We start from the raw sequence: 25,112 nt of genomic DNA, 5'->3' as shown, positions 1-25,112 counted from the left end.
TAGCAGCATAACAGCGTTCAGTACAATTTATATATTCCATTTGAATAACGTGGCATAACGCAACAAGGACTGTGGTCATACATTTTTATTCACCACATACTCACATATCATGTACTTTACAGTGGTGGGCCGTCAGGGCCAGCCAAGCCTTCTCTGTTGGCCTGAACAGAATCACAAACTCATAGCTATTTTTTAATTATAGTATAAATTGTATGTTGTCTACATTCATGATAAAACAACGGCTTTACGCTGGTCGACAAAGGGCAGAAGTTTTGATCACCTTCAATGCCCACAATTTAATCGGTTACATTCGTTGGGTCCTGCCTCGGTTTAGAATTACAGCTGTGTGTCATGCAAGGATACGCTGGTGTTTCCTCGCTTATAGCTTCATTTTACAGAATTGGGACGTTCTTCAAGATTGAGCTCCAAGATCGATGGACACGAGACGGAGGATCGAGGATGGAGGAGGCATAAAAATCAAGAAATGAGAAAGCCCCCTCCTCCTATTGCAGGTCTGTTACTATCATCTGTTCCTAGTCTGCCGTCATCAGCGGCCTTTTGGCTCATTCATCATGTTGAGTCGACAATCTGTCTGTTAACCACGGAATGTAGTTTATATGTAGATTCTCCTGATTCTTCCCTTTGGCCTCATCTTAGAGCGTGACGCAAATGTTGAGCTCATTTCCATCACATTTGCTTACACTAACAGTTCTGAAATGTGTGTATGTGCATTTTTTATAAAAAATTAGATTCAACAATAAAATAGCGACCACTGCGTTTTGCGCAGAAATGTACATGCGAATTCTCCTCTTTATTTATTTCTCATCATCCATTACTGCAGATTCAATTCTTTGTTGGTGGTCTGCTTAGTGTTCCCTGTGAGAGCTCTTATTGATAAACTTCAAGTCATTCCATTTGTCAGGGTCAATGCAGAGGCACCGTGTCACGGGGTAGCCTAACTGTATTTAAACACACGAGTAGATTACAAGAACCTCAAGGGTTCTTCTCTTTTAGACTAGCGCTCTCCTCTTGTGCGAGTGAGTGACAGCACAGCAGAGAGGTAAGGAAGAGCACAACTACAACATCACACGGATTTATCATGAAAACTGACTGTAGGGTAGGAGCAAGGCTGCATCCATGAGAACAGGAACATCTACAACGCTTGTGATAATACAATCAATGGGATTAGCCCTCTGCTGCCCCCCTTGAGAACTACACCTTCTAGAAGGGAGTCAACAAAATGGCTGTTTGCTCTGTGTGGTGTGAGAAGAGAGCTAAAATTGAATGACCGTTACGCGAAAGTAACGGATTCTCTTTTTTGTTAAGTGAGGAATGAAAAGGAGGTTCCTCATCTTCTTGAATTGTGATGGATCCGTAAAATCACAGTGAAATAGTGTAACATTTTTTATGGGTATATTCTGTTTTAGTCCATTCTGAAAGAAATACATTTGAAATAACTATACTCCCTAAAACATTGGTGTGGATATTCTTTTCATCTCATATGTGCCATGTAGAAAAATAGAAAAATCACTGTAAAAAAAAGCGCAAACCTCTGAAGGTCACTCACGCGCTGGGTTATTTACATGAACACACACAAACACACACACACAGAAAGCCTCCGAACCAAAACAACACCTACACTATAAATGTTGTACAAACCACAATGACACCTCGGCCTGTTGTCAAGCTTACACCATTTTTCAGACTGTTGTTCAGATGACTCCTCCTCCAGCGTTTGACCCCTCCCCCTCAGCCCCGCAGTTTTCACTCCGTCGCCCCTCCCCCTCCCCCCTGAATGCTAATGTTCCGCTCCCCGTTGTCCCTCGCACCACCGGTTGGCTCCGTGAGCTCGCTGGAACCCCGCTGCAGTTCATCCAAGCAGTGGGGCTGCTGCTCTATAAACTCACTTGCGCCCGTCCTACCAGACCATCCGTCCATACAGACCGACCGGTCACGTCCCGGGGCTGTTCATGCCGCCCTCGCCGGCTCCAGCTACCGACTTCACCACAAGCGACGCTAGAGCGACTCTTAAAAAAAAAAAAAACTAGAAGCGACGGGAGCCATCGTTGGTCAACGCGCAGAATCCTTCGACCAACCGTTCTGTGGGTTTTTTTGTTGTCCACGAAAGTAGGAGGAGTCTATTTGTAAGAGAAAGGGCAGTTGGTCGAGTCCGCGGAGGCACAATTACTCAGCCGTTGGGGCAAAACTCACTCGTTTTCTGGTGAATGCTGAAACCGGTGGAGTTTAATCAAAGGGAGAGCAAGGTGCTGTAGCGGGCGGAGGAATTGAACAGCGGCAGGAGGAGGCGGCGCAGACGGTCTGCGATAGAGCGACACTGAAAATCGCGGGAACATTACTTCGGCCACGCGAAGAGTCGGTGAGTCGCGGTATTGCAACTAGCGTGCCAATAAGCATGCTAGCAGCTCTCACTTTCTTTTGATATTGAAGGTGAATAATTACTGTTCTTGTCGGAGCCCGGGATTATGAATGTCACCATTTTGTATCTTAATTCCAATTATTTTAGGGGTTTTTTCCAAGGGGGGCAAATTTTTACAATAAGTTCAAAGCTAACAGTTGGGATTGTAGCGCTGTTAGCGTAAACTATGTTAGCAAGCGCCCGATTAGTTCCTAAAGCCAATTAGCTCAATGTATTAAACCATATAAAGTAATGGCATTTTGACAGCGCCAGTGTCTTTTTTACTTTTGACTTAAGGTAAAGAATTTTAACCTTAGTTCTGCCGTTTTTTTGCGAAAGCAATTTTGCTGCCTTTTGCGATCACGTCAGTTGATTTCATGACATTTTCTAAATCAGGTTATTATTATTATTATTAAAATAATAATTATAACACAACATTTTTTCTAATTATACGTTAATGTGTCTTTTTGATAACTTTTTTCAACATTGCTAACATCACAGTGAGTTTGGTGTGGTGGAATAATACTTGTTCACTTACACACTCTAGAGTATAAGAACGAGTAGACACGGTTTACTGTACTGTAACTACGAGACACACAATTATGTTTCCCACAGTCTGATACAAGCAACCGAGCATAAGTTTAATATAATTAAGTTATTTCCCTATTTAGCAACTGTATTAGGTTGTAGCAGTCCTAAAACAGGCACCAGGCACATCCAGCTTGAAGGATGGGCAATAAGTAAGACATTTTGAAGAGGAGTTGTATACCCAGAGATAAGAAATGTCAGAGTGTAAAATATACACAAAATGAAGCTCTCAACAGCACCGAATATACAAGTGATAGGAAACTGCTGCATTACCTAAAGGGTTGACTAAACCCCCCTCTTGGGCTAAAGTGGTACAGGCCAGTGTTTTTCCATGCACCATACTTTCAGGATGTGGGTGTGGCTTAAGTCAATGGCAATACAAGGCGTTACCAGTTTTCCCCTGGTGCCCTATCCTATGAGTTTCTAAAAGAGACTAAAATCAGCATTTTTTCTCAATGAACCATAAAATGATAAATCTCTGCCATAGTTTGGGGATTTCTGTCCTCAGCCTGTTTCTGCAGGGAGGTTTTAATCGCCCAGTTTTGAGTTAAAAGTAATTATGTATTACCCTCCCCCACCTTACCCAGTGGCATTGCTCACATGGTGCAGTTGTGATTTATTGTCTGTTTTTTTCTGATCTTGAAAGGCTCGTCTTACTACTTTTTTTTTACTTGTGGATTATAGAAGGCTAAATATGATTATCCTTCATATAATACAACCAATGATAATTTCCTATTAATCACACAACTGCTGCATCTATTTGCAGGGCTAGTTATGTTCAATGGATACTGCATTGTAATGTAGGGCCATTTGGAGTTCTTTCTGGCTTTAGTTTAAAAATGGCAACTCAAAATATCCTTCATGTGGAGGAAAAAAAGGACTTCATGTGCCTTGCTGTGGCACATATCTCAGTCGTGGTTTAGACAGGTCTGGGGCCAAATTAAAGTGAGCAGCTGCTGGCTTGTTTGCCTCCTTAGGTCCATGGACCCCATACATATTTGTGTCTGTATTCTCAGTAATGCATGGACGTGACTGTTAAATTTGGTCACATTAGGAAGTATTAAAAATGGGTAATATGACACCTTTCATTTCAGCTGAGGCACTTGCATTAGATCATTGTTAAACATTGAAGAATACATTGTTGTCTTGCCAGATGTTCCGTAACATCTACTATTAATCAAATAATCCCAATTCACTGTTAAGAAATCAGCCAGTTAATACCAGAAGAGCGCTAACATCAGTGGACATGCCACTGCAGGTATTGGAGTTCATTTTGTAATATTAATAATCTATTGTCTGTGCAACTTATTACTACATTACTATAACTTATTTATAATTATTCATTGAAAGTTATAATGTGTAAATACAAGTAGGCATTAAACGTAAGATATGTGTAAACAGAAAGTTGACCATCATCATGTGATTCATTTTTCACAACATAGATTTTAGCCTAACTGACATAAATCATTTTTCTTTATTAGATTAGTTTGTAAAGACAGGTCTAAAAACCTGCACTTTTCTGCTTAATTTTAATGACATTTCAAGGCTGGTGCATGCTTCTGTGTCTGCGTCGTTGTGTCGACGCACTCGTTTCAATTCATGGTTCTAAAAGTCTTGCGTGTGTTGCAGAGCAATTCACCGCCAGAACAACAGGTGGAGTATGATGTGTTTTTGTTGAAGACGACCTAGAGAGTCACGTCTTTGTTTGTGGAAGTCGTTGGTTTGCATCACCACTGCTGCTTTTCATCTTCTACAACCCGCCAATGACGGCTTGTATAAGCGGTCATATTTACGCATTTCTTCCGACAAAAGCTCTTCAATCTGATCCGTTCTCTTGTAAACGTTCTTCGTTTTAATAATGGCGGTATCGGCTACATGCGTAAAGGATGTAGTTAGTGGACCAATCGCAGCCTGGTGCGCTGCGGGAGGCGACACACGCAAGGACCCAAGGAGGTGTGAAAAGGCACGCAAGGGACACGCAAGGGGGTCATCCCTATTTGGGATGATGTGGATATCTGGACCAAGACTTCCTTTGCCGTGCGCTGCTCTATATTAACAGTCCAACTATTTACTTGAGCTCAAAATGAAATGTAAGACTGGAGTGTTTCAGAAATAGACAGTTTATAATAAGATTAAACCGAGTGTTGCCCTACCCTACCATTTGAAAGTCTGGAAGCTTATTTCAGGAATCCGTTCAGAATTTCGTTCACGTCTACAATTGCTCACTCCTTGCTGCGCACGGCTGTTTTCTGTGCGTAATCCGTGAAACAAGGACGTGTGCCGTCCGCTTCCCTAAAGTCATAAACCTTGTGCAAACACTGCAAACTTAGATGTATGTAATCTAATTGCTTTGCCATTACGTTCCATGACAACATTTGTTATACTTTCCAGCTATACTATGTTTTGTGAACCGATTTCTAAGCCTTTGACGATTTGTGTTTGGTGACGATTGTCTTGGGGCTTATGCACTCTGTCAACCAAACAATGTCTATAGGCAACGGTGATACTAGTTGTTAGTAATTGTTGAATCATTGAATTCATTCAATCAAAGTCTGCCTAAATGTGATCCAGAACACTTCCGATACCAAAATCTAGTCTCGTTGCCTGGACATTTCACATTTATGTTCCTGCTGCGATGGGTCATTGGTGATCGGGTCACGCCCAGGTAACTGTCCAAGTTGGTGTCACCTGGGTTCTAAAGGCAAGCACGCTAGTAGATAGCGACGTTGATTTCATTGTCTCTTTGATGTGCATTAAATGTTTGCAGGCATATTGTTTTCTTTATTTGGCAAGTGCTTCTCTGGAACTTTGTTGATGGTTATTGGTAATGGTTTGGTGAACTTTTTCAATCAGAACAAAAATTAGCACCGCTTTCAGATAGCTATTGTAAGCCACTTCAAAAATGTCTAATCATATGCTAACTTTCCTCGACAAAGCGAGTGGGGTAGCGCTGCCAAAAATGGAAATTTTGATGGCCGTCTGACAAAGAACCCAGGGATGTGGCCAACGTTGGGTCTGTAGCGACACGTCTCTGTGTGATTGGGGCATCAAGGTACTTTTGAAACAATTATACAAATTTCAATGGTAGCGTTGCTAATTCGTGATACAATTTTTTACGTGACCGCCACAGATAACCGATAATTATTTGAATTTAAGGTCACATTGAAGTTGTTATTATATAACTTTCTGAATAACTAAATATTCATTGTTATGCAGAACACGGCAATTCAATAATACACAGGGGTGTAAGATAAGTTGATAGAAATTAACATTGCCGGTACAAGACGCAGGAGTACAGTTTGTCACTCCTAGCTGATCAAAATAAATCAAAAACCCCAAGAGAACAAAACAGCAGGGAGATAAGCAGCAGTATTAAAAACAAACAGAGTAATACAGTATGGGCCAAAGTCAGCTGTGTTTATGATTAAAGGATGAGTTTCCTGCTGTTGCTGCGTACACAGCAGCAGCCATTTTGGGTTCACTGCAAGCTATCTGTCACTGGGAAAGGAGTGGGGGATGGGCAGTGAGCCGAGTAGCTAGCTTGTTGACTGATGGTGAAACCCACTTGGCTCATGTCAGGAGAACGTATGCAGCAGTGTTTTTTCAATTTTAACATAAGCTGAGTCCTGGACGTCTAACCACCACATTTGGGGAGATTTGAATTTGTCATTGACCCCACTAGCTCGCTCCCCCGACAAGGAGGTCCCCCGTGTGTTGCAATGGTTTGGTCCATGCTTGGCTGTAAAACTCCAGACTGGAGCCGACTGCTGGTGTGGGGGAGGGGTGGTGGCGCTCTGTGTGAGGCTGACGACTTCAGCTCTGACTGCGTGGCGCTAGCTATAGCTGATGGGATCTGGTTTTTCTAGCTGTTCCTCCAAAGATTGTCTTTAGGTTGTTTACCGGAAGTAGGAGGTAGCCACTGCAATGCATGTCAGTTCTGCAATTAAAGAAATTAAAACAAACAATTTTTATTAGTATGTTTCCAAGGAACCTAGTTTTTCTTTTTAAACTGGATTCTTGGATTTTCCTTATTATGTCATGTAAAAACATCTATCATTTTTTGTAGCCATGACATGCACAGCAGCACGTGGTTAAAGAATAATCACCATGTGCATGCTCCGTTCACATGAAAACTCCTGGTTTGCCCCCCACCCCCATCCTATTTTTCTTCCCTCTTTTCCTTCTTCTCCGGCTGTTGCTAGTCTCCATTTATTCAGAAGTAGAAAAAAAGGGAAATTACGCGTACAATGTTTGGGCCATTGCTGTCTATGAAGCAGTGCTTTTTCGTTTTTGTTGATCAGGTTAATTTTATTTTTCAAATGACTTTTCACAGTATTCTTTTGGCATGTTCTCATTATGTTGACATTTCTCTTTAGGAAAGAGTGACTGTGTGGTCTTACTGTCCTTAACTAAATGCAACCATGTATTAGGCTTCTGGGATTAATTGGTTTGTCTTTTACTGCTGTCAAATTTCTGACAAATGTATGTAGGCATTAGTATTTTAAACTAGTTCAACATTTGATAGGTAGAAAACGGTGAACAAATAAGCATACATGAAGGAAAGTCGCAGGACAGAGCTGCGGTTTGCAGCAAACCTAACTGGTCACGTGCAGCAGTGGGTCGTAGATGACGTGTATATGTGCTCAGATTTTTCTGCAGCCCATTAATGAGATTAATATAAAATGCATTGTGTGGGAGCATTTACACTTCCATGATGCATGATTAATAATGACTTTGCCTGGCAGTTAACTTTGTTTCTGTGTGTGTGCGCGCCTACTGTTTATTATGCTACGGGTCCATCCAGCCTGCAATGTCGACGCTTTAGCACTGGTTTAGCATATATGGAAAATATTTTCACTTATAAGCCTCTAAAGGTTCTTGTTCTTTCGGAAATCCAACCATTTTAACAGTCCTGAAAATGACTATCATCAAGATGCAATTGCCGCACTGTCTCTTCATTCCACCTTCCAACGGTTCTAAATGAATTGGTCAGTGCATACGGAGTTTCATGTGAGTGCATGCATCCATCAACATACTTCCTATACTTCTTCACCTGGGGACCAGAACCTCTCCTTGGCCTTCAGGTTTCCACGTGACTAGCACGTGTCTCGATGATCGTAATCTACATTTCCCAGGGGGGGGAAATGATGGCATTCCTTGACTATACAATCACCCCTAGTAACCAGGAGGTTAAGGGTCAAATCACCCAGAGAGGGGATATCCGCGGAGACTGGTGTCACTGTTTTTGGAGAAACAGCCTGAACAGTTGATGTACAACAGGTTTTTTACATTAATGATAGGGATTCGATGCTTTACAAACCGCATTGTAACAGTATGTGAATGTGATTATATATATGAGTGGCTTCAGCTCTTCTCAAGCGCTTTAAACAGAGCTTCATAAAGTGGCTGCTGTGTGTAGAAAGGTGTGACATTAGGTTTGTTTTATTCGTTTAAATATTCCAGTTGGCCCATTAAAATGAAAATGTGATGTCCCAGTGAGCGTTCCGCACACGAGTGGCTTTTAGTGACGCGGTGCTGCTGCGACAGAGCGGGTTGTTGTGCTAGATACAGCAGCCTCGATGGGCTCTGTCTCTTGGCTGCGCACAGCAGACCAGGTGGCCATTTTGAGTTTCAGTGAATCCAGATGCAGGAACCGAGGGTGTGGGGGAGGGGAAGACTGCGCGCAGTAATGTTGGAATGCAGACTGCTCTCACTGGTTGATATCTTTTTTTTTCTTCTTGTTTCCACTCAGTGTTTAGCCTCCTTAAAAAATGTCCAAATTGGTGTTAACTCTGAGAGCTACGGCATTCTCTGTGACTGACCGTTTCTGTCCTCATGTTGGTTCACCCTTTTTTTACTTGGTTATCTAGAACTAGGTCCATAAAAAATTTGGCACTAGAACTCAGAACTATAATAGGTGGGAAAATTGGGAACCTATGGGTTTAGTTAGCCCTTCAGTTACACTTTAGGGTGTTACTTAACAGCTCTAAACCAGCATTTAAAGGTGATCATACTGAGATAATATTGAATTGAAATTAAATAAATACTTTTTTTTAGATTCCCGCTAATCCTATAAAGAGGTATGGAGATTTCTGTAAATGCTGTGCTCATTTTTTAGGAGGCGGGGTTTGTTACAGGATCTGCTGTTGTGTTCAGCATACTGCTCACAGCGTCGGTGGCCATTTTGTGTTTCTGCAGTAGAAAGGCACCCGGTTAAAGAACGCACAGCAAGGTCTTATTTGCTCTCACTTCACAGCTTCTGATGTAGACTGTAGAAGGTTTTAATGGCAGCTCATTGTAATTAATTACTCGTACATTACTACTTCTACTACTTGAACTGGGCATTTGTTTTGAGTCTCAAACATAAAACTGGAAATTACCTTAAAAGATATTTTGTGAAAATAAATGCAGGTGAGAACTTCAATTAGAGAGGTTTAAATGTCCACGTCAGTTTTCAGGTGTGTGTTCTTTGTTCCTCTTGATGAAGAAGCACCCCCGTGTTGGAATGGTTCAGTCTATTTAACAGCAGCTCACCCCGCTGTGGGGGAGGGTGCTTGGTGCGTCAGGCGGTGCTCTCATTTTTATTTGCTGTGCGCAGCTAGCATTGGTCTGTGGGGCTGTGAAGTGAATTTCTTGCTTGTAAAACCAAATGATTAACAACAAAAAAATCTACAACACCAAGATATTACTGTGATGACCTTTTACCTCTGAAGCGTTCATTGTGGTCGACCATGAGAAGTAACATCTAGTAATGTTTCATAGGAGTCATGTTTATTTGGCTTATATTTAGTTCTTCAAAGAAATCACGGCAAACAAAAAACGCAGCGGTATATCACTGCCGGCAAAACAATGAGAAAAGGGCTTCATTTTTCAAATCTTCGACTTCCATTTGTTCGATTACTTGATTCTTTTTCTTCTTGTTTTTCAATGCCCAACCCCCACTCGTTCCCCCATGGCGGAATGGTTCAGTCCGTGTTTGACTTTGAGAGACTGAGAGAACGGGGTGGAGAGGGTGTGTGTGTGCGCGCGTGTGCGCATGTATGTGAGAAGGACACAGAGGGAGGATGGGTGCAGCTGCCTTTGGGTTGATTGTGCTGTGTGTGTGCAAGTTAGCGCTGGCTGTTCGCGGCTAGCTAGGTCCTGTCTTAAGTGCAAGTTGACACAGTGCTTTCAATTGTTGTCTACAACAGAAACCTTCTACATCTACAACAGAAACCTTAGCATTTGAAGGGTTTACAACAAATATAATGCAGGGCCCGATAACCAAACTTTCGGCTGCTTATTAGTTTTGACTCTTTCGTTTAAAAGCAGCATCTTGTTAGCCTTTAGCATGATCTATCTTTGGGATCACATTACACTCTGTAGGCTCTGGGCAACAGCAGGCAGGTCTTTGGAGGGATCGTTCTTGGCTGAGGCTAACATGCTCAGCGGCAGCAGGGGCTGTTTGTTGCACATACTAACCTCAGGTGACCAAGTCACATTTCATATGACTTGGTCAGGGTTTTCTAGTTTTGTCTTTTGTTTGTTTGTCTACAGTGAGAATAAACTATTGTAGCACCAGAAGCATATCTTACAACATAGATACTTTTATTGTTAAACCTGCTATGTACTAACAGTAAAGGTCAACAGCTGAACAGTTTTGTCCGTGGCATTTTTAATTAATAACCTTCTTTGCTTATGGTTTTTATTTAAAAAGGAGAGTCCCTGCTCCCCACCCTATTGTCGTAATGGTTTAGTCCAGACTGGCTGTATATTTCCACACGTGGACTAGTTTGTGCTAGAGCTGGGGGATGGGTGTTGCTAAGCAACAGTCTGTGCCGGGTACTTCCTCTCTCTCTGCTGTGCGCTGCTAGCTAGGGTTGGAAATCACAATCACCACGCTGCACCTTAAAATGTTACAGACCAAAGCTTTGATTTTGATTTGTGCTAAAATTTGCAATACCTACATGTTCCATGCACTTGATCATCAGAAAGAGAAAGATAAGTTCTTTAATATTATCCATTAATGCAGACTGCAGGGTCAGTAGCTTTGACCTTACTTTCCCCTTTCAAAGGGTTCACCTAATATCCATTATAGGCTAATGAAGGCCACACCCTATCTAGTACATACCCCTGCAAGTAACGAGATGGTCTAGTCCCAAATGACCCCCTCCTTTTTTATGTTCTTCTGCTGGCCTCAGCCTGCTGCTTCTATCAACAAAAACGTGGAGAGGCTCAGTCCCACCCTTGCTGCTAAAGGTTGTTCTGCATTTCTCCCTGTCATTTTAAATCAGACTTTGTGTCATTGCACCATCACACACTAGTCAATATTTGCTCTTGATACCTGTAGAAAGTGCGATGTTAGTTGAAGAAGCTCATGTTTGCTGTCTGCTGGTTTGTTGTGCTGTATTTTTTTATTTAAAAACGTTCTTCCAATTTCAGGGAGTTTGCTTTAAATGGTCACGTATGTAGCCGACATAGGGAGAGACCTTTTGGTCCCTCTCATGCAGTGTCCACACATACATCGCTTGTTTGTGGTTGTGCGCAAACCTTTGGCCTAGGTAATGGAAGAGGTTGTTATCGTATTCATTCATTGCACTGTCAACAAATTCATAGTTGTGCAATATAGCGCTAACAACCCTCAAAGTGAGCATTCGTTCTTTTTTTCACCTAGCACAAGATCGCAATGGTTAGGATAGGTCTGCATGATTATGGGAAAAATAATCATCACAATTATTTAATCAATATTGAGATCACGATTATTTATCACAACAATTTTACATTAATTTTAGGAACAATCTTTGTATTGCAATTTTCCAATTAAATGAACAAGAACACAGCTTCCACTTCCATTGTTGTGCTACATTCTGGCTAGAGTACATATGTTTGCACCAAACATGTCCTGATCATAGTGCATCTCGTAAAAGGGAAATAAAACCAAATGGTATCAACACTCCTTTACCCAAAACTAAATTGCGGGACGCTGCTTTCACTTCTATGTTGTGCTACATTCCAGTCAATGTACACATCTTTTCATCACAATAGATGGTCCTTATTACCTCAAGTAAAATATAAATAGTTTTTATTCAAAATAAAGGGGTAACTACAAATATTATTTATTTATATAGTATTTGTTGGACACATGTCTTTGGCCAAATGAAAAGCGATTGCCGTTATTTCAGTGTCTTGGAGGTGAATGGATACGATTTCACGCTATCACTGTTGTGGTTTTCTGGGTTGACGTCATTGGACATTGACGGAGATTTAGTGAAGAAACGTTAGCTTTGCCCCTTATGCATTTGTTGTACTGTGGTTTGTGGTGATTCTTCAGGTGGTTGCGGCGCAGACACAACTCTAACGCACTCTCAGCATATGATTTTGTTCTTGGTTAACATCAGCTACCATAAGTCAAAAAAACTTCAGACATCTAATGACGATCCTTTTCGAGGGACAAGCTCCTCTGCTTCAGCTCCTGACATTTGATTTATCTTTCATACCCGTGTAGTCTGTTGTCTGTCTCTGCTCTTGTACGAATACTGGAGTCCACTGCTGACAGAACTTTCTTTGACACCTCGTTCTCCCCGGTGGTTGGCTGACTGTTATTTGAGGAAGTGCTAATTTGATATGCAGCAGAGCAGGCATATCTCTGACGATCATGCTCATTTAATCGTGGCAGCCAATTGTGATTGCGATTAAACTTTAATTAAAATTTGATTAGTTGTGCAGCCCTTGGTTTGGATAGAAGTGTATATTTTTTAATACAGTCCCGTGGTGGGTTATGTGGTGTTCTTAGTGTGCTATCGGCGTTAGGATTTGAACATCATCTTATTGCTTCCACTACATAATTTGAGAAGTGTTTGTGTATTGCATCTGTGTGGTGCTTGAATCAGTATTTCTTTTTGTCTTAAGTGGCCCAACTCCGGTTGCTGACTTTAGTGTGGTTAACTGATGCAGTTATGTGTGTTGAGGAATAGGTTCCAGTGTTTTTTTGGGTGGAGGTAATGCGTTTTTGAAAACTGGAGTAGCCCGAGCTCAGCTGGATACGATAAACACAGGTTTGAAAATGGATTGGTAACTGGACATGAGCAAATCCGTTTAATTTGTAACAGTCGAGTTTGTCAACCAGGGCAATAATTGTTTCCGTCGAGTCCAACATGTGTTTGCACGGACCACATGTATGTTCAAGTACAGTATCTCGGACCAAAAATACTTTTTCAAGTTTCACATTGTCTTTTTAAACTGCCTTGAATTGGCATTTTGTTGAAATATGGTAGCATCTTCCCAATTTCAACAAATAATGGGATTTTAAATTTTGTTGCTTGGCATGACCAAGGCATATGCTTTGAGCAGTGCTTATTTGGAGTTAGAGGGACTAGTATCACCTGACTGGTTGCCTGGTGTTGAAACAGTGAAGCGGTAAAGTTCTTTCTAAAAAAGAAAAGGCCCAAGTTTGGAGGAAAGCCCTTGTCAAAACCCAGCGAGAGACCGTGGACATCTGTCCTCTTATGCTATTGGAGGCATTTGTGAAAAATCCCTTCCTATGTTGGATTAGCCTAGTTATCAAAGATAGAGCAAACAACTCAATATAATCTCATAATAACATAAAGGTTCTAAAATGAATGATCAAAAGAGTTTGTGGAAGCGCTCTTTGGTGTTTTGAAACTGAAACACGTTAAACTGTTGTCTTCGGTTCATTGCAGTGCTGCTTGTGAGAAAAAAACGATTCCCATAGAGTTTATTTGATGTTTCAATGTATCAGCCAATGGTGTCATAGGAAACGTGAGTGACTTGCCTGAAACGGCGCCATGTAGCATAAATTCAGACCTGTGCAGAGACATTGCTTTGTTCTGCCCAGGAATACAACTCCATGTAAGTTTAAGAGGCCTTTCCGAGACGCTGAGCGCAAGTCTATATCTACTGACTGTCTACGCTGTTTAGCTGAACGAAATCGTTTTTTTCTAGAACACGTAGCCTTTGATGCCCTTACTGGGCAGCATTACCGGACCCGGCATGTGAACACTCGTGGCACCAGTGCAATAGTGGTTTCTGCATTTCTCCCAGTCAGGTTGAGCAGTGCACTCACTAAGAGAGAAGCCCTTATTCTAAATATCATGCAAAGCGATTAAAATGATCTGAGGATTAGCTATAGCATGTTCTCTATTTGACATTTCTTCATCTTTAGCTGGGCGGTGGTGCTGCAACCTAATACCTCTGATCCAGAATCCAGTTCAGCTAGCTACCGAGAGCTCAGCCTGGCAGCAAAGAGCAGAGCTGTCGGCCATTTTGAGCTTCTCCATTGGATCCAGGCGCAGTAAACGAGGCTGTGGGGGGGGGGGGGGCGGTCCGGAGCCCCGTGCACTTTTGCAAGAGCATTTGAATGTGATGTAGCAGTGACTTCCACGCCCCTTATCTTTTTACATTCATTATTATTTATTGACTTCCAATGCTGCTTTCCTTTTTTTTCTTTCTTTTTACTTCAGGAGTTTGTTGTCACTGCAGGCAGCGTGATTGCTCATATGGAAGTGGAGTAGGAGTTGAGCGTGTGTGTCGGCTTTACAGGGCCCACACTAAGTCGGGTTCTGTACACACATTGAGGTTTCCCGCCGCACATACAGCAACCTGCCAGGGTGCATAAGGCACATGGCTAGCTTTAAAAAATGACCCGTTCAAGCAGCTTTGTCAGCTGCAGCCTCAGAATGCAGCGTGGTAACATGGTAAAGCTAACCAGCCACAGTGGAGAACAGAAGCAACTTATTGCTCCCAGCACATCACATTTTAAAGGGTACTCAAATGATAGCTGGCTCGTGGTCCTGCGCTGAAACTGACAGACGGATTTGACTACATACGTTATCCCCCCTTTCATCGTGTCTGCTTTTTGTTTCGACTTGAGGTGTGTCGACTCGTTGATTGATCTCGGGGATTAATGAATCCTTTGGTGGTCGCGCATTCTCAAGCTCATCCTTACCAAAACACGGGTTGGAAAGCAGTTCCTCTCTCTGTTCGTTGTATTGGCCAAAACCTCTATTTCCTATTTTGAATTTTTTTCCCTGTGATTGGTTAGACTGTCATGTCTCTAATTGTGTTCTCTTAGCCTGCAAATAATGTACCGGTCAGCTTTTGTGCATCAACTTTAGTTTTAGAAAGTGTGTGTGTGTGTGTGTCCGCAAGGGTGGTCAATGAATTGTTAACAAATGTGGATAAACTTAATTGTCATCAACATAATTGTAACTCCAGTTGGAGGAAATCCGTTGCAACCCCACAAATATCTCCCTTTGGTGCCATGGGCTTAGATTCAGCATTCTATTGTTTAATACTGAATGTAGAATGATAATTTTACTGCAGCTCAGCACAAGTCTCCTGCAGCTCACAGCTTTAATGGAATTCAAATTCGTGACTCTCTTCAAAAGGAGTTTCAATTATCACACGTAAAAATGAATACACATGAAGTCACTGCATATGGAATTGAACAACTAGCTTGAACAGTAAAATGTGTGCTAAAAACAAAGCTAAGTACTAGGAAAATCCTCCAGGGTTTTGCATAACCTCTTTAATGCTGCCAACAGCCTTTACTCACCCTGTTCTGATTCGCTGAGGCCGGAGCCAATAGGATTGCTGGGGGATGGGAGGAAGGTTTGGTTGCTGCTGTTAACTTCAATGTCCTTTCTGTTTTCTGGGATCGGGGCTTTGGTTCACATGAAGTCCGATTGATCAGGGAATTAAGGAAAGTGGAGTTTGTCAGAGCAGTTCAAGTGCCATGAAAAAAAAGTCTGGCTTACTGAGCTGCAGCTTGACTGCTGTAACTGTTGGACAGATAAGTTGGTGTGCAATCAAGGCAGTAAAGATCTGTTTGATTTTAGCTTTTCAAATTTGAGTAAAGAATCCGGCATTTTGGAGAACCGACCAGTTTGGTTTGCAGATCTCTGGGCGTGAAGAACCCTCTAGAAGATAACCAACAGGGACGGGCATGGTGCTCCACATTGACCTCTAGTGTTTGATCTGACATCCTGCAGCCATTTCTGTGCCTTGCTGGGCGTAAAGTCCAGGGCAGGTTCTTTAGCGGGAGGCACTGTACGTTTGCAGCTAGCGCTAAAGGTCCTTTCTAGATTTCCCATCAGATTCATCATGCCCTCTGACAGCATCTGCTCTCTCTTTGTCCCTGCAGGCGCAGCAATGGAAGTTGTCATGAGCGAGGAGAAGAAGAAGATTTTTCGTGCCAGGAAAACCATGAAGATCAGCGACCGGCAGCAGCTGGAGACTCTTCACGGCGCTTTGTTGACAGCCGGTCCAGGTATGTCGGACGCATCGGCGACACCGCCTCTGTTAAACGGCACGCACAAAGAGGACGAGCTAAGAGCGGGGGACAAAGAGCAAAACAGTGCCTCGGACTCTAACTCCGCGGTGGCTTCCCCCTCCTCGCCAGCCCCTTTCCTGTCCCTCAATCTGTCCCCGTCCCCGCCCTCTTCGCATAGTCCTCTGGCTAAGGACGAAAATCCGACTTCTCCCACGTCACCACTCCACTCGCCGAACTTTGAAATGAAAAAGATGGGCGATGAGGAGGAAATTGAGTTGAAAGAGAAGGGGAAGGAGAGGAAAGGCTCGCCAGTGTCTTCATCAAAGGACTCAGTTACGCCAGCATCAACAGACTTCAAGGAAAACCAGGAAAAAGATTCTGAGGTGACCCCAAAGATGGAAAAGAAAAAGGTGAATGCCCAGAATTTCACAGGAAGTGGTTTTTCACACACAACTTTATACCGAGTTAATGTTGTTAAGTGTGGATTTGGATTGACAGTCAAAAAACACTTTTGATTAATCAATGGTTAATTATGTTCTTCTCCAGGAGGACCAGAAGGCAACGGAGGACGCAGGTGTAGAACTGTCAAAGAATTCTGTCAAAGGTTCAACTCCATGTTTGTCCGTAGCCGCTCCAGCGTCCGGCTGCACAGAACCAATGGATACCGATAGTGACACTAAAAAGACCAAGAACCCTGCAGCCTCCTCAGCCAAAATAAAAGAGGAAAAGCCTTTTTGCCCCAAATCTACTACTGCAGATGCCTCTCGCCCGGCGGCGTCTTCTAAGGATATAAAACAACAAAAGGAAACCGGAGAGGTCAAAAAGGAAGAGGAGGGGGAAAAGAAAGGATCGACCCGTGAGGAAAAGATGGAGCTGGACTCGACCAAAAAGGAAAAGACTGAAGTTCGACAAACAAAAAAGCCCTCTCGGCCATCTTCTACTCCACCAGCTAATACAGGTAGGACAGAAGGAAATGAAGCAAAAGCAGTAATAGTTGGTGTGTCATTTATGTTGTACGAAAGCACACCTGTAAGTTGAACCAACGTAAATCCGAAATGGGAAGTTATTACAGCCCGTGCTTGCAATTATGGGACACAAAATGTCCTTTAAGGCAGTAATGAAACAACATCTATTTGTTTGGACCTTCCTACCTCGTTCAAGGTTTTGTAGATTTGTAGTCTGGAGATGCTCGAGTGATGTCACACAGACGTGTGGCTTCCTTTGACTAAAATCAAGCCTCACTTTAAGATTTGACTGCGGAATCTTTTTCCAGCCTCCAAGTTTAATCACTAAAATGGTCGGAGTATTATAAACACTTTACTGTAAAATTGATGACGTATTCCGCCGTGCTGGCTAGCTCTCTATGACAATGGAAAATGGCCTAGTATATAGTGAGACCTGCATACGTGAGTATGTAGCTAAATACAAGGAATCATTCACATCCAGCTGTGTGGTTTATGAAATCTGTTTGGCACGTTCTTATGCTGCCGCAGCAGAGGCTGAGGGAGAGAATTCAGCAGTGGCAGCAATTGATTTCTTGCAAACAAGGTACTAGTCTGCGCCTGTGCTTTGTCTCCTGAGCAGCACAGGAGGAGAAGGGCTCCACATCGGGACTGAAGCGCACGTTATCGGAGGGTTTTGAAAAAGACGGACAAACGGTGAAACGAGAGGGGAAAAGGCCCAAGGTGGATTGTCAGGAGCTGGAGGCCCAGCTGGAGTTTAAATTTACCGCCAAAGCCGGCAGTCACAACAAGCTTGAAAAGGTTTGTGCGCCTAAAGCCTGAGCTAACAGACGTCTGCTTGGAGGCCAGTGGATGTGTCATTACTTAACCACACACGCTCCTTCTCAGATTGTGCAACAGCTGGTCGATGAGCGGCTGAGGGTCCTGGAGCTGACCATTTTCAAAAAAAAATTCCAAGAGCTGAAGGACAGAGTAGACAAGATCGACTGTGCCACTAAACACCAGACGGCCGTCACCACGCTCCAGGTAAGAATCCCCTGCATCTTTCTTCTCAGAGCCGTGTGGGTAAGAAGCTGCTCAAAATTCCCTTCCCCCAGGCCCAGATCTAAAACCCTCTCTTCCTTCTTTATTCTGCAGGCCAAGATAAACCGCCTCACAAAGAAGTTTGGAGAGGCCAATCAGGCGTCGGAGAACAAACGGAAAGCGGACGTAAGAACAGTTGTTTTTTTACTTTTACTTCGCTACACGCTGAAATCTTTGCACCTGGTGTGGAAGAAATTGTTTCTAAAGGCGCCCTGATTCCCGCAGGCCCTCGCTGCTGCCACTGCCGCTGCTGCCACTGCCGCTGCCGCCACTGCTGCCACTGCCGCTGCTGCCACTGCCGCCGCTGCCAAGACCGTGCCTGTTGCTAACAGCCCTCAAGTTCAACGGTAAGTGTGTCCACGCACAAAGCAAAGTCTCTGGCAGCCATGCTACATATGTGTTGGCTCCTGAATTTAGAAATTAGGTCGTCCTTTTAGGATTTTTTTCTTTTTTGCGTTAAAACCTCTGTGCAAGCTCACGATTGCCAGAGCATTTCATCCGTCTGACAAAATATTGAAATTCGTCTAAATCAAAACCTGTTATCTTTAAGTCATACAGCAGTCTGTACACTTTGGTATTTTTTGTGTGTGAATATAATTTGGCTTTGTATGAACGTGACAATACCGGACTGATGCCAGCACAACACGCCAAGCCGTTCACAGGGAGAATAGTTGACATTGTCCCCGGTTGCTACCTGTAATCACCAGAGACTGAATTCAGAAACTAACGGACACAATAAAGAATCCCTTCATCCTCCAAATCCAAACCGTTTGGGAAGCCAAGATTCCAAGTCCCCCCAGTTCGGGTTGTCGGGATCAACTTTAAAAAAAACAAAGTTCTTTAACTTAACACTTTGTAAGACTGGTTTGGAATAAACAAACAAACACAAACCTGTGTGGGTCCAGGTCCAGAGTCTTGTGACGTTCTACAATGTGAAGCCGTTTCCTCAGGCAGTGCAGAGTGTGGTTAAAACTGCACCTCTCCTCCCAACAGCGTGCTCCGTCGGCAGGCGGTAGAGCCGCAGCTGGAGGCGCTCCAAGAGGGTAAAGTTCCCGCACTGTCTGTCAAGGGCAAGATGGGAAAGGAGGAGGAAGAGGACAAGGATATGGCGAGTCACATTGCTATGGCGAAGAAGATGGCCGAATACAACGTGGGACAGTGCCGAGCGGACATTAAGCTGCGGCTGATCACGCCCAACTTGGAGAAAGGGCTGTACCACGACTGCAAGAGGAGCTCAGGGAACCCCCGACCCGACCGCTACGCCTCGTATTTGTTCCGCTACCTCGTCCCGTACGATGTCTACTGCCGCTGGGTGGCCACGGTCAATTACGTCGGACTGGCGGGGAAGGATGCGCTTCCCGGCAACCTGAGGAGGACAATGAGGACATTCATCGAGCGCCGGTTCCCCAAGCTGTCCTGCGACAGCTGGAGGGAGATCCGCGACGTCATCAACGAAATACTGCGAGTGAAGAGGAGACCGGAATTTTTTCAGGAATGTGGAGTCCGAATTTCTGCGTCCCTTTGACCGTTACAGAAGCACACTGGGACAATTGTCACGATGCGTCCAAAACATTTTGTCTAGATAAGCTTTACATTAAGATTCTTCGTCAGCGTTTCTCAAAATTGATTTCAGATTGAAAAGGGTTGCCCTCGGTATCGCTCCTATGAACTATTCCTACGGTCCACACCAATGAACATGTTGATATAACGTCTGGCATCACTTCAATAAAGTGTGGGACGCTCCCCACAAGTTGTTCAAATAAGACGTCTGTGATGTATGAAGTTGAATAAAATGAAATCCCCGTTCCACATTCAGTCATCTTGCTTGAATGGATCAAAACAGCTCTTAAGTATAAGCAATCTTTCTAAACAGGCCAGTCCGTACTTCCATGGAGCTAAAGCAGATCGGCGGAAGCGTTTCCTCGTCCAGCGCACTCGGTAAGTAGCAGGACTTCCTTCATGCTGGCTTTTGTGTTTGTATTTTCCTTTAATGTCGCTCCCAAAAATGTTTCTACTCAAGAATTTTAACCTGTGCTCTTAGTTCTTCCCACGTGAAGTTGGTGTTCTCAATGTGTTTGCGTGTTAGTTTCTCAAAGAAAAGAACAAAACCAACAATGATTTGCAGCATTTCTTGTGTCTTCCACGTCCCCGTGGTTAGATTGGAGTCAAATAGCTTTTCTTTGGCATAAAGAATCTGTGGCTGAATACAGTCTCCATCATCACATCACAGGTCGTTCAGCTGACGCTTTTATCCAAAGCGACTAACATTACATTTTTAACCCCTGGCTTTTACATTTTGCCCGGGGAGCAGTCAGGGGTTAGACATCGTGCTCAGGGACACTTTGACTTGGGGGACTTGGAACATGGGGGGACATGGGGCAGCCGTGACTCGAACCACCAACCTTGCACAACAACACCCCCTCTACCCCTGCGCCACAACAACGCCCTATCGATGTTTAGTCTTTGAGTAATGCCGGGTATCTTGGCCTGCTTCTGGTTTTGACCTGACTTTTAAGTACAAGGAGTGAAGGAGCACAACATCTCTGTGAAACACTTCTCCTGTCGCCCCCCAGCCAATCCAGCCATGCTGGCTCCGGTCTCGGGTCTGGCCCACGTGGCCTCGCCTAACGCCATGGTCTCACAGGCCTCCATCCTCCAGCTGATCAGCACCACTTCGAACGCTGGTTCCAACCTGGCCACAGGCATCACCACGCAGAGCCCCATGGGCACGCTGGTGCTGAAGACGGCCAGTGGGGGCAACTTGATGGCCGGGGGCCAGCCGCTTCTCATCCAGCTGCCATTGTCGATGACTAACGGCCAGACGGGGACGCTGGTCAACATCCCCATGTCCTCGCTGTCCGCGGCTGGCTCGCTCGGCAAGGCCAAGACCACTTCCACCACGACGTTCATACTCAAGCCGGCGCCCCCCATCACCACCTCGCCGGCCTTGGCGCCGGCAGTCGCCACCGTTCCGACGCTCCAGGCTTCCGCCGCCCAGATGGCGCCGGCCCAGATCACTCTGGCCCGGGCAGTGTACCAGGGCGGGGCAGGGGGGATAACCACGCCCAACGCGGGGGTATCCGTGACCACGGCCAGGACGCCGGCTCAGTCCGTGTCCGTAGCGGGAGCTCTGTCATCAGCCTCGTCACCGGCAACCTCCGGACCCGCAGCAACGGGTTCCACCGCTCCAGGACCCCCACAGGGGACGTCTCTGACGTCAAAGACAGGTGGGTGCTTCTTTGATAACCTTAGCTGTTGTCTTTTGCGGTATTTGAAATGTTGTCCTTCTCATATCAGACACTTTCTGAGCACATCGGCTGCCTGATCCATCACTTGTCCCAAAGGATAATGAGTTTCTTTTTCTTCTCATCTTTAAATGATCTCTTTTTTCAGACAACCAAGCGACAGAATCCACTCCCTCCAAAGCAGCTGCTCCAGCAGTACGACCCAAAGGCTCCGTCATCGACCTCACCGAGGACGACGACGACGTACTAGGTAAGCGTGAAGGACGCTGCTTTGTTTCTCTCACACACTATAATGCAAAGTAGTCTGATCACGTTCTACCTCCGCCTTCTCCAGTGACGGGGGTGAAGAGCGCAACGGTCGTGGCTGCCTCCCCCACCCAGAGGCTGCACCCGGTCATCAGCGTTCCCAACAGTAAGACCACGTTATACTGAGGGCGGGATTTGCAAAATCGTCCTTCTACCTGTTGGATTCTATTGTGATCAAATTCTTAAGTGGTTCTAAATTAAAATAAACAAACAACAAACACCACTAAATTGATAACGTGTGTTTAACATATCTAATTGTTTCATGTGCTTTGCCCTCAGGTGTGGCAGCAAGGTCGTCCCCGCAAAGCAATCAGAGCGCCAGCAATCCTCAATTGACAATCCACCACCGCCCCCCCCAGGTGAGGATGTGGAACTGCACCCACACATTTAGTAGTTTCATAATTGATATGCTCAGTGCTAAGTGTTATTTGTGTACCATTTTTTATTATAGATGATCTCTGAGCTTTCTACGTTATTCAAGAATTACTGATAGTAATCATTTCCAGCCCATTTTATCGGAGGAACAGCCCATTAACACTTTTCTTTTTTTCATCCCTTCATGCAGGATTCTCTGATAAAACCCCGGCCCGTTACCACCAGTACGCCGACCCGGAGCTCCAGCGTGGTGCTGCCCCCCCTCCCCGCCGCGCCCGTGCCCTCCCGACTCCCCCCTGAGGGCGAGCGGTCGTCGCCTCCCCAGCAGCCTCAGTTGAAGCTGGTGCCGAGCCAGACGGGCATCGTGCTGTCCTGGTGCGTCGCCGAGACAGACCGCACCTGCGCCGCCGTGGACAGCTATCACCTGTACGCCTTCCACCAAGACAACTCGAGCGGCAGCGCGGCGCAGCAGCACTGGAAGAAGATCGGGGAGGTGAACGCCCTTCCGCTGCCCATGGCCTGCACGCTGACCCAGTTCCAGTCCGGCTCCACCTATCATTTTGCCGTTCGAGCTAAAGACATTTACGGCCGCTTTGGCTCCTTCTGCGAACCTCAGTGCACAAACGTGATCAATTCCAGCACCAGCTGAACCGTTTAAGGGGTGGAAAACCAGTTCTTTACATTTAAAAGTTTACTTTACTCTTTTGTGTTAGAAAACTGAGTATTGTGCATTGAACTCATACAGTATCTGTAAATATATCTCTGCATAACAACTGGACTTGTGACTGAGCTGGAGAATCGAAGAGCGGCACACGGTTTGAATTCTCCTGTTACTGTACGTATTGTATTTTTTGTGACTCAATATGTTATGTATATAATTGGATTAGTTTGACTCAATCAAGTCAGATATTTATGTTGGTCCCCTGTTACTCTGACCTGGATGTATTTTGCGTTTCTCCAGATCAGGAGAGAGGATCTGAATTGCACAGAAATGTATAAATGTGTGCTAGAAACTGAGTGATAGCTTTTGTAAGTTTTGTCTGGAAACCAGACTTTGACAGATACAATAAAAATGTCTTTTTTAAAAGTCTTGGCGTATTCATTTTGTGACAAATGTCCTTTCGTTCATAGCTTTGACACTAGTAATCTACCACCACAGCAGGAACCACATTTTTCACTCTTAACTCTGACAAAAGCCCCATGTTTTATATTTCTAAATTGTACTCTTGTGAGAGCAGCAGAGTGCAATAGCTTCTCAAACTATGTAAGAACATTGACCACTCAAGAGGGTGAAACTAAAGAATTTGGCTGCTGTAACGAGTGTGTAACGTTACACCAAGAAAATATGAGCATACAAGTCACTATAGTTGTTTGTTCAATACTGTGTAATGTTCTATAATAAAAATGAAGACATATAAACCTCACGCTATATTTCTAAACACGTCGAGATGCTTGGTCCGTTGGGTTTGTGACTGTAGACACTAGAACTCCGTTGTCTTCAATAAGAAAAGCCCAAAATGGACTTTCAAGAAGAACACTAGAGTTGAATTAGGAAAAAGCCAGAACTCATTTTTCTTTAAACCCATGAGAGAGAAAGAAATAACCTAAAGATCGGATATGCTCGTAACAACTTTATAGATACGTTCCATAAATCTGGATATGCATTAAACACACTATAGAGCAGTGTTTCTAAAACTTCATCATAATCATTATTTTATTTCAAGAACTTTGTTGAGAACTTGCCATAATACAAAAGTGCAAAGTACACAGACTTCTGTTGTCTGTGGAGTCTTCAACCCTGTTTTGAAAGGATCAGTAGTGGAAAGCAGGCTAACTGCAGACACTAACCAACATGTTATTTCAATACAAATTCAACACGTACTATTTTGTTGGGGCGGTGGGGCATGAACATTTTTCTTCGCTGCATTGTTTTTCTTCACTTTTCTTTTGATCTTTGATAATGATATGTATTAAAGTACTACAAACAATCACAGAGACATTCGTGAATATTCTGTCAGGTTTAAGTCTGCTGTGGGAATATTTCATTCTGAATATTTCATTATTCTGACAATCGTGCAATAGTCATTCATGAAGCTTGTTGGTTTTAATTCAATGCTTTGCTAACTCGTCTAAATGTGTGGAGGCTAAACATTCGCTTTGTTACTAAGAAACAGACAGTTTCCTTGATGGCGTCAGCTGTAACGCAAGGCAAGTTGATTTGTATGATGCATTTCAGCAGCAGGTAATTCAAAGTACTTTGCATAAAATCATTAGATGCATCAAAACATAAGAGAAAAAGGAAAGGGGATTCAAATACAATTAAGAACATAATTGCTGTAAAAGCTGTAAAGTGTTCGTGGAGCTGTTCTGAGTGGGTGCCCGGTTTTATTTATGCAATTAAATGCAATGCATTTATTTTAGGCAACGCTACATTTACAATATTTAAAACAAGAAGCTTTGCTAATGTTTAACGAGCACACCACAGGAGGACGTTGATTTCTACCACACTGGTGCATTTCTCATCCACAGAAGCAGAGGAGAATATGACTCCATCGATAGGTATGAATGCAAGCAAACCTGGGAACCAATTACCCAGAGAGCCCTTTTCTCTCATTGTCATTGTACTTGATTTTAATTTATCTTGGAAATAAGGTCTAGTCAGCATTGTACTGCTTTAATAAAGTAATAGGTATAACAGGACAGTGAAACATTTAATACAGGTCAGAGCAACCTTATGAAAAACAAAAGGAAGCCCAACTGGTGGCACGGGTAGAAGATGCCTTGTTTGAGGGAGCTTGGCGATTGGTAGTTTGGTGTGATGTTGTGCTGGAGTAAAAACATTGTGTCCTACTACTTAAGTGTTGGAT

At 43.9% G+C, this 25,112-nt stretch overlaps 1 protein-coding gene across 2 annotated transcripts; it reads left to right on the top strand.

Moving 5' to 3' along the window:
- Nucleotides 1-1,789: 1,789 nt before the first annotated feature.
- Nucleotides 1,790-23,332, top strand: atf7ip (activating transcription factor 7 interacting protein). 2 transcript variants are annotated; one of them, XM_040186034.2, is made up of 13 exons: nt 1,790-2,377; nt 16,146-16,684; nt 16,821-17,232; nt 17,859-18,037; nt 18,125-18,262; nt 18,374-18,445; nt 18,545-18,666; nt 20,193-20,257; nt 20,893-21,546; nt 21,713-21,814; nt 21,899-21,976; nt 22,150-22,229; nt 22,436-23,332. In XM_040186034.2, exons 2-13 carry the CDS (start codon nt 16,154-16,156, stop codon nt 22,892-22,894), a joined length of 2,892 nt encoding a protein of 963 aa, XP_040041968.2. In that variant the 5' UTR covers nt 1,790-2,377; nt 16,146-16,153; the 3' UTR covers nt 22,895-23,332. The 2 variants fall into 2 exon arrangements, with proteins under 2 accessions (XP_040041968.2, XP_040041969.2); XM_040186035.2 differs by lacking the exon at nt 1,790-2,377 and adding an exon at nt 15,647-16,051.
- The last annotated feature ends 1,780 nt before the right edge of the window (nt 23,333-25,112 follow it).

Source organism: Gasterosteus aculeatus, chromosome 9, assembly GCF_964276395.1.
Source record: "Gasterosteus aculeatus chromosome 9, fGasAcu3.hap1.1, whole genome shotgun sequence".
In the NCBI taxonomy this organism is placed as follows: domain Eukaryota; kingdom Metazoa; phylum Chordata; class Actinopteri; order Perciformes; family Gasterosteidae; genus Gasterosteus; species Gasterosteus aculeatus.
Note: the sequence above shows the minus strand (reverse complement) of the source record. Positions and strands in the feature narration are given on the sequence as shown.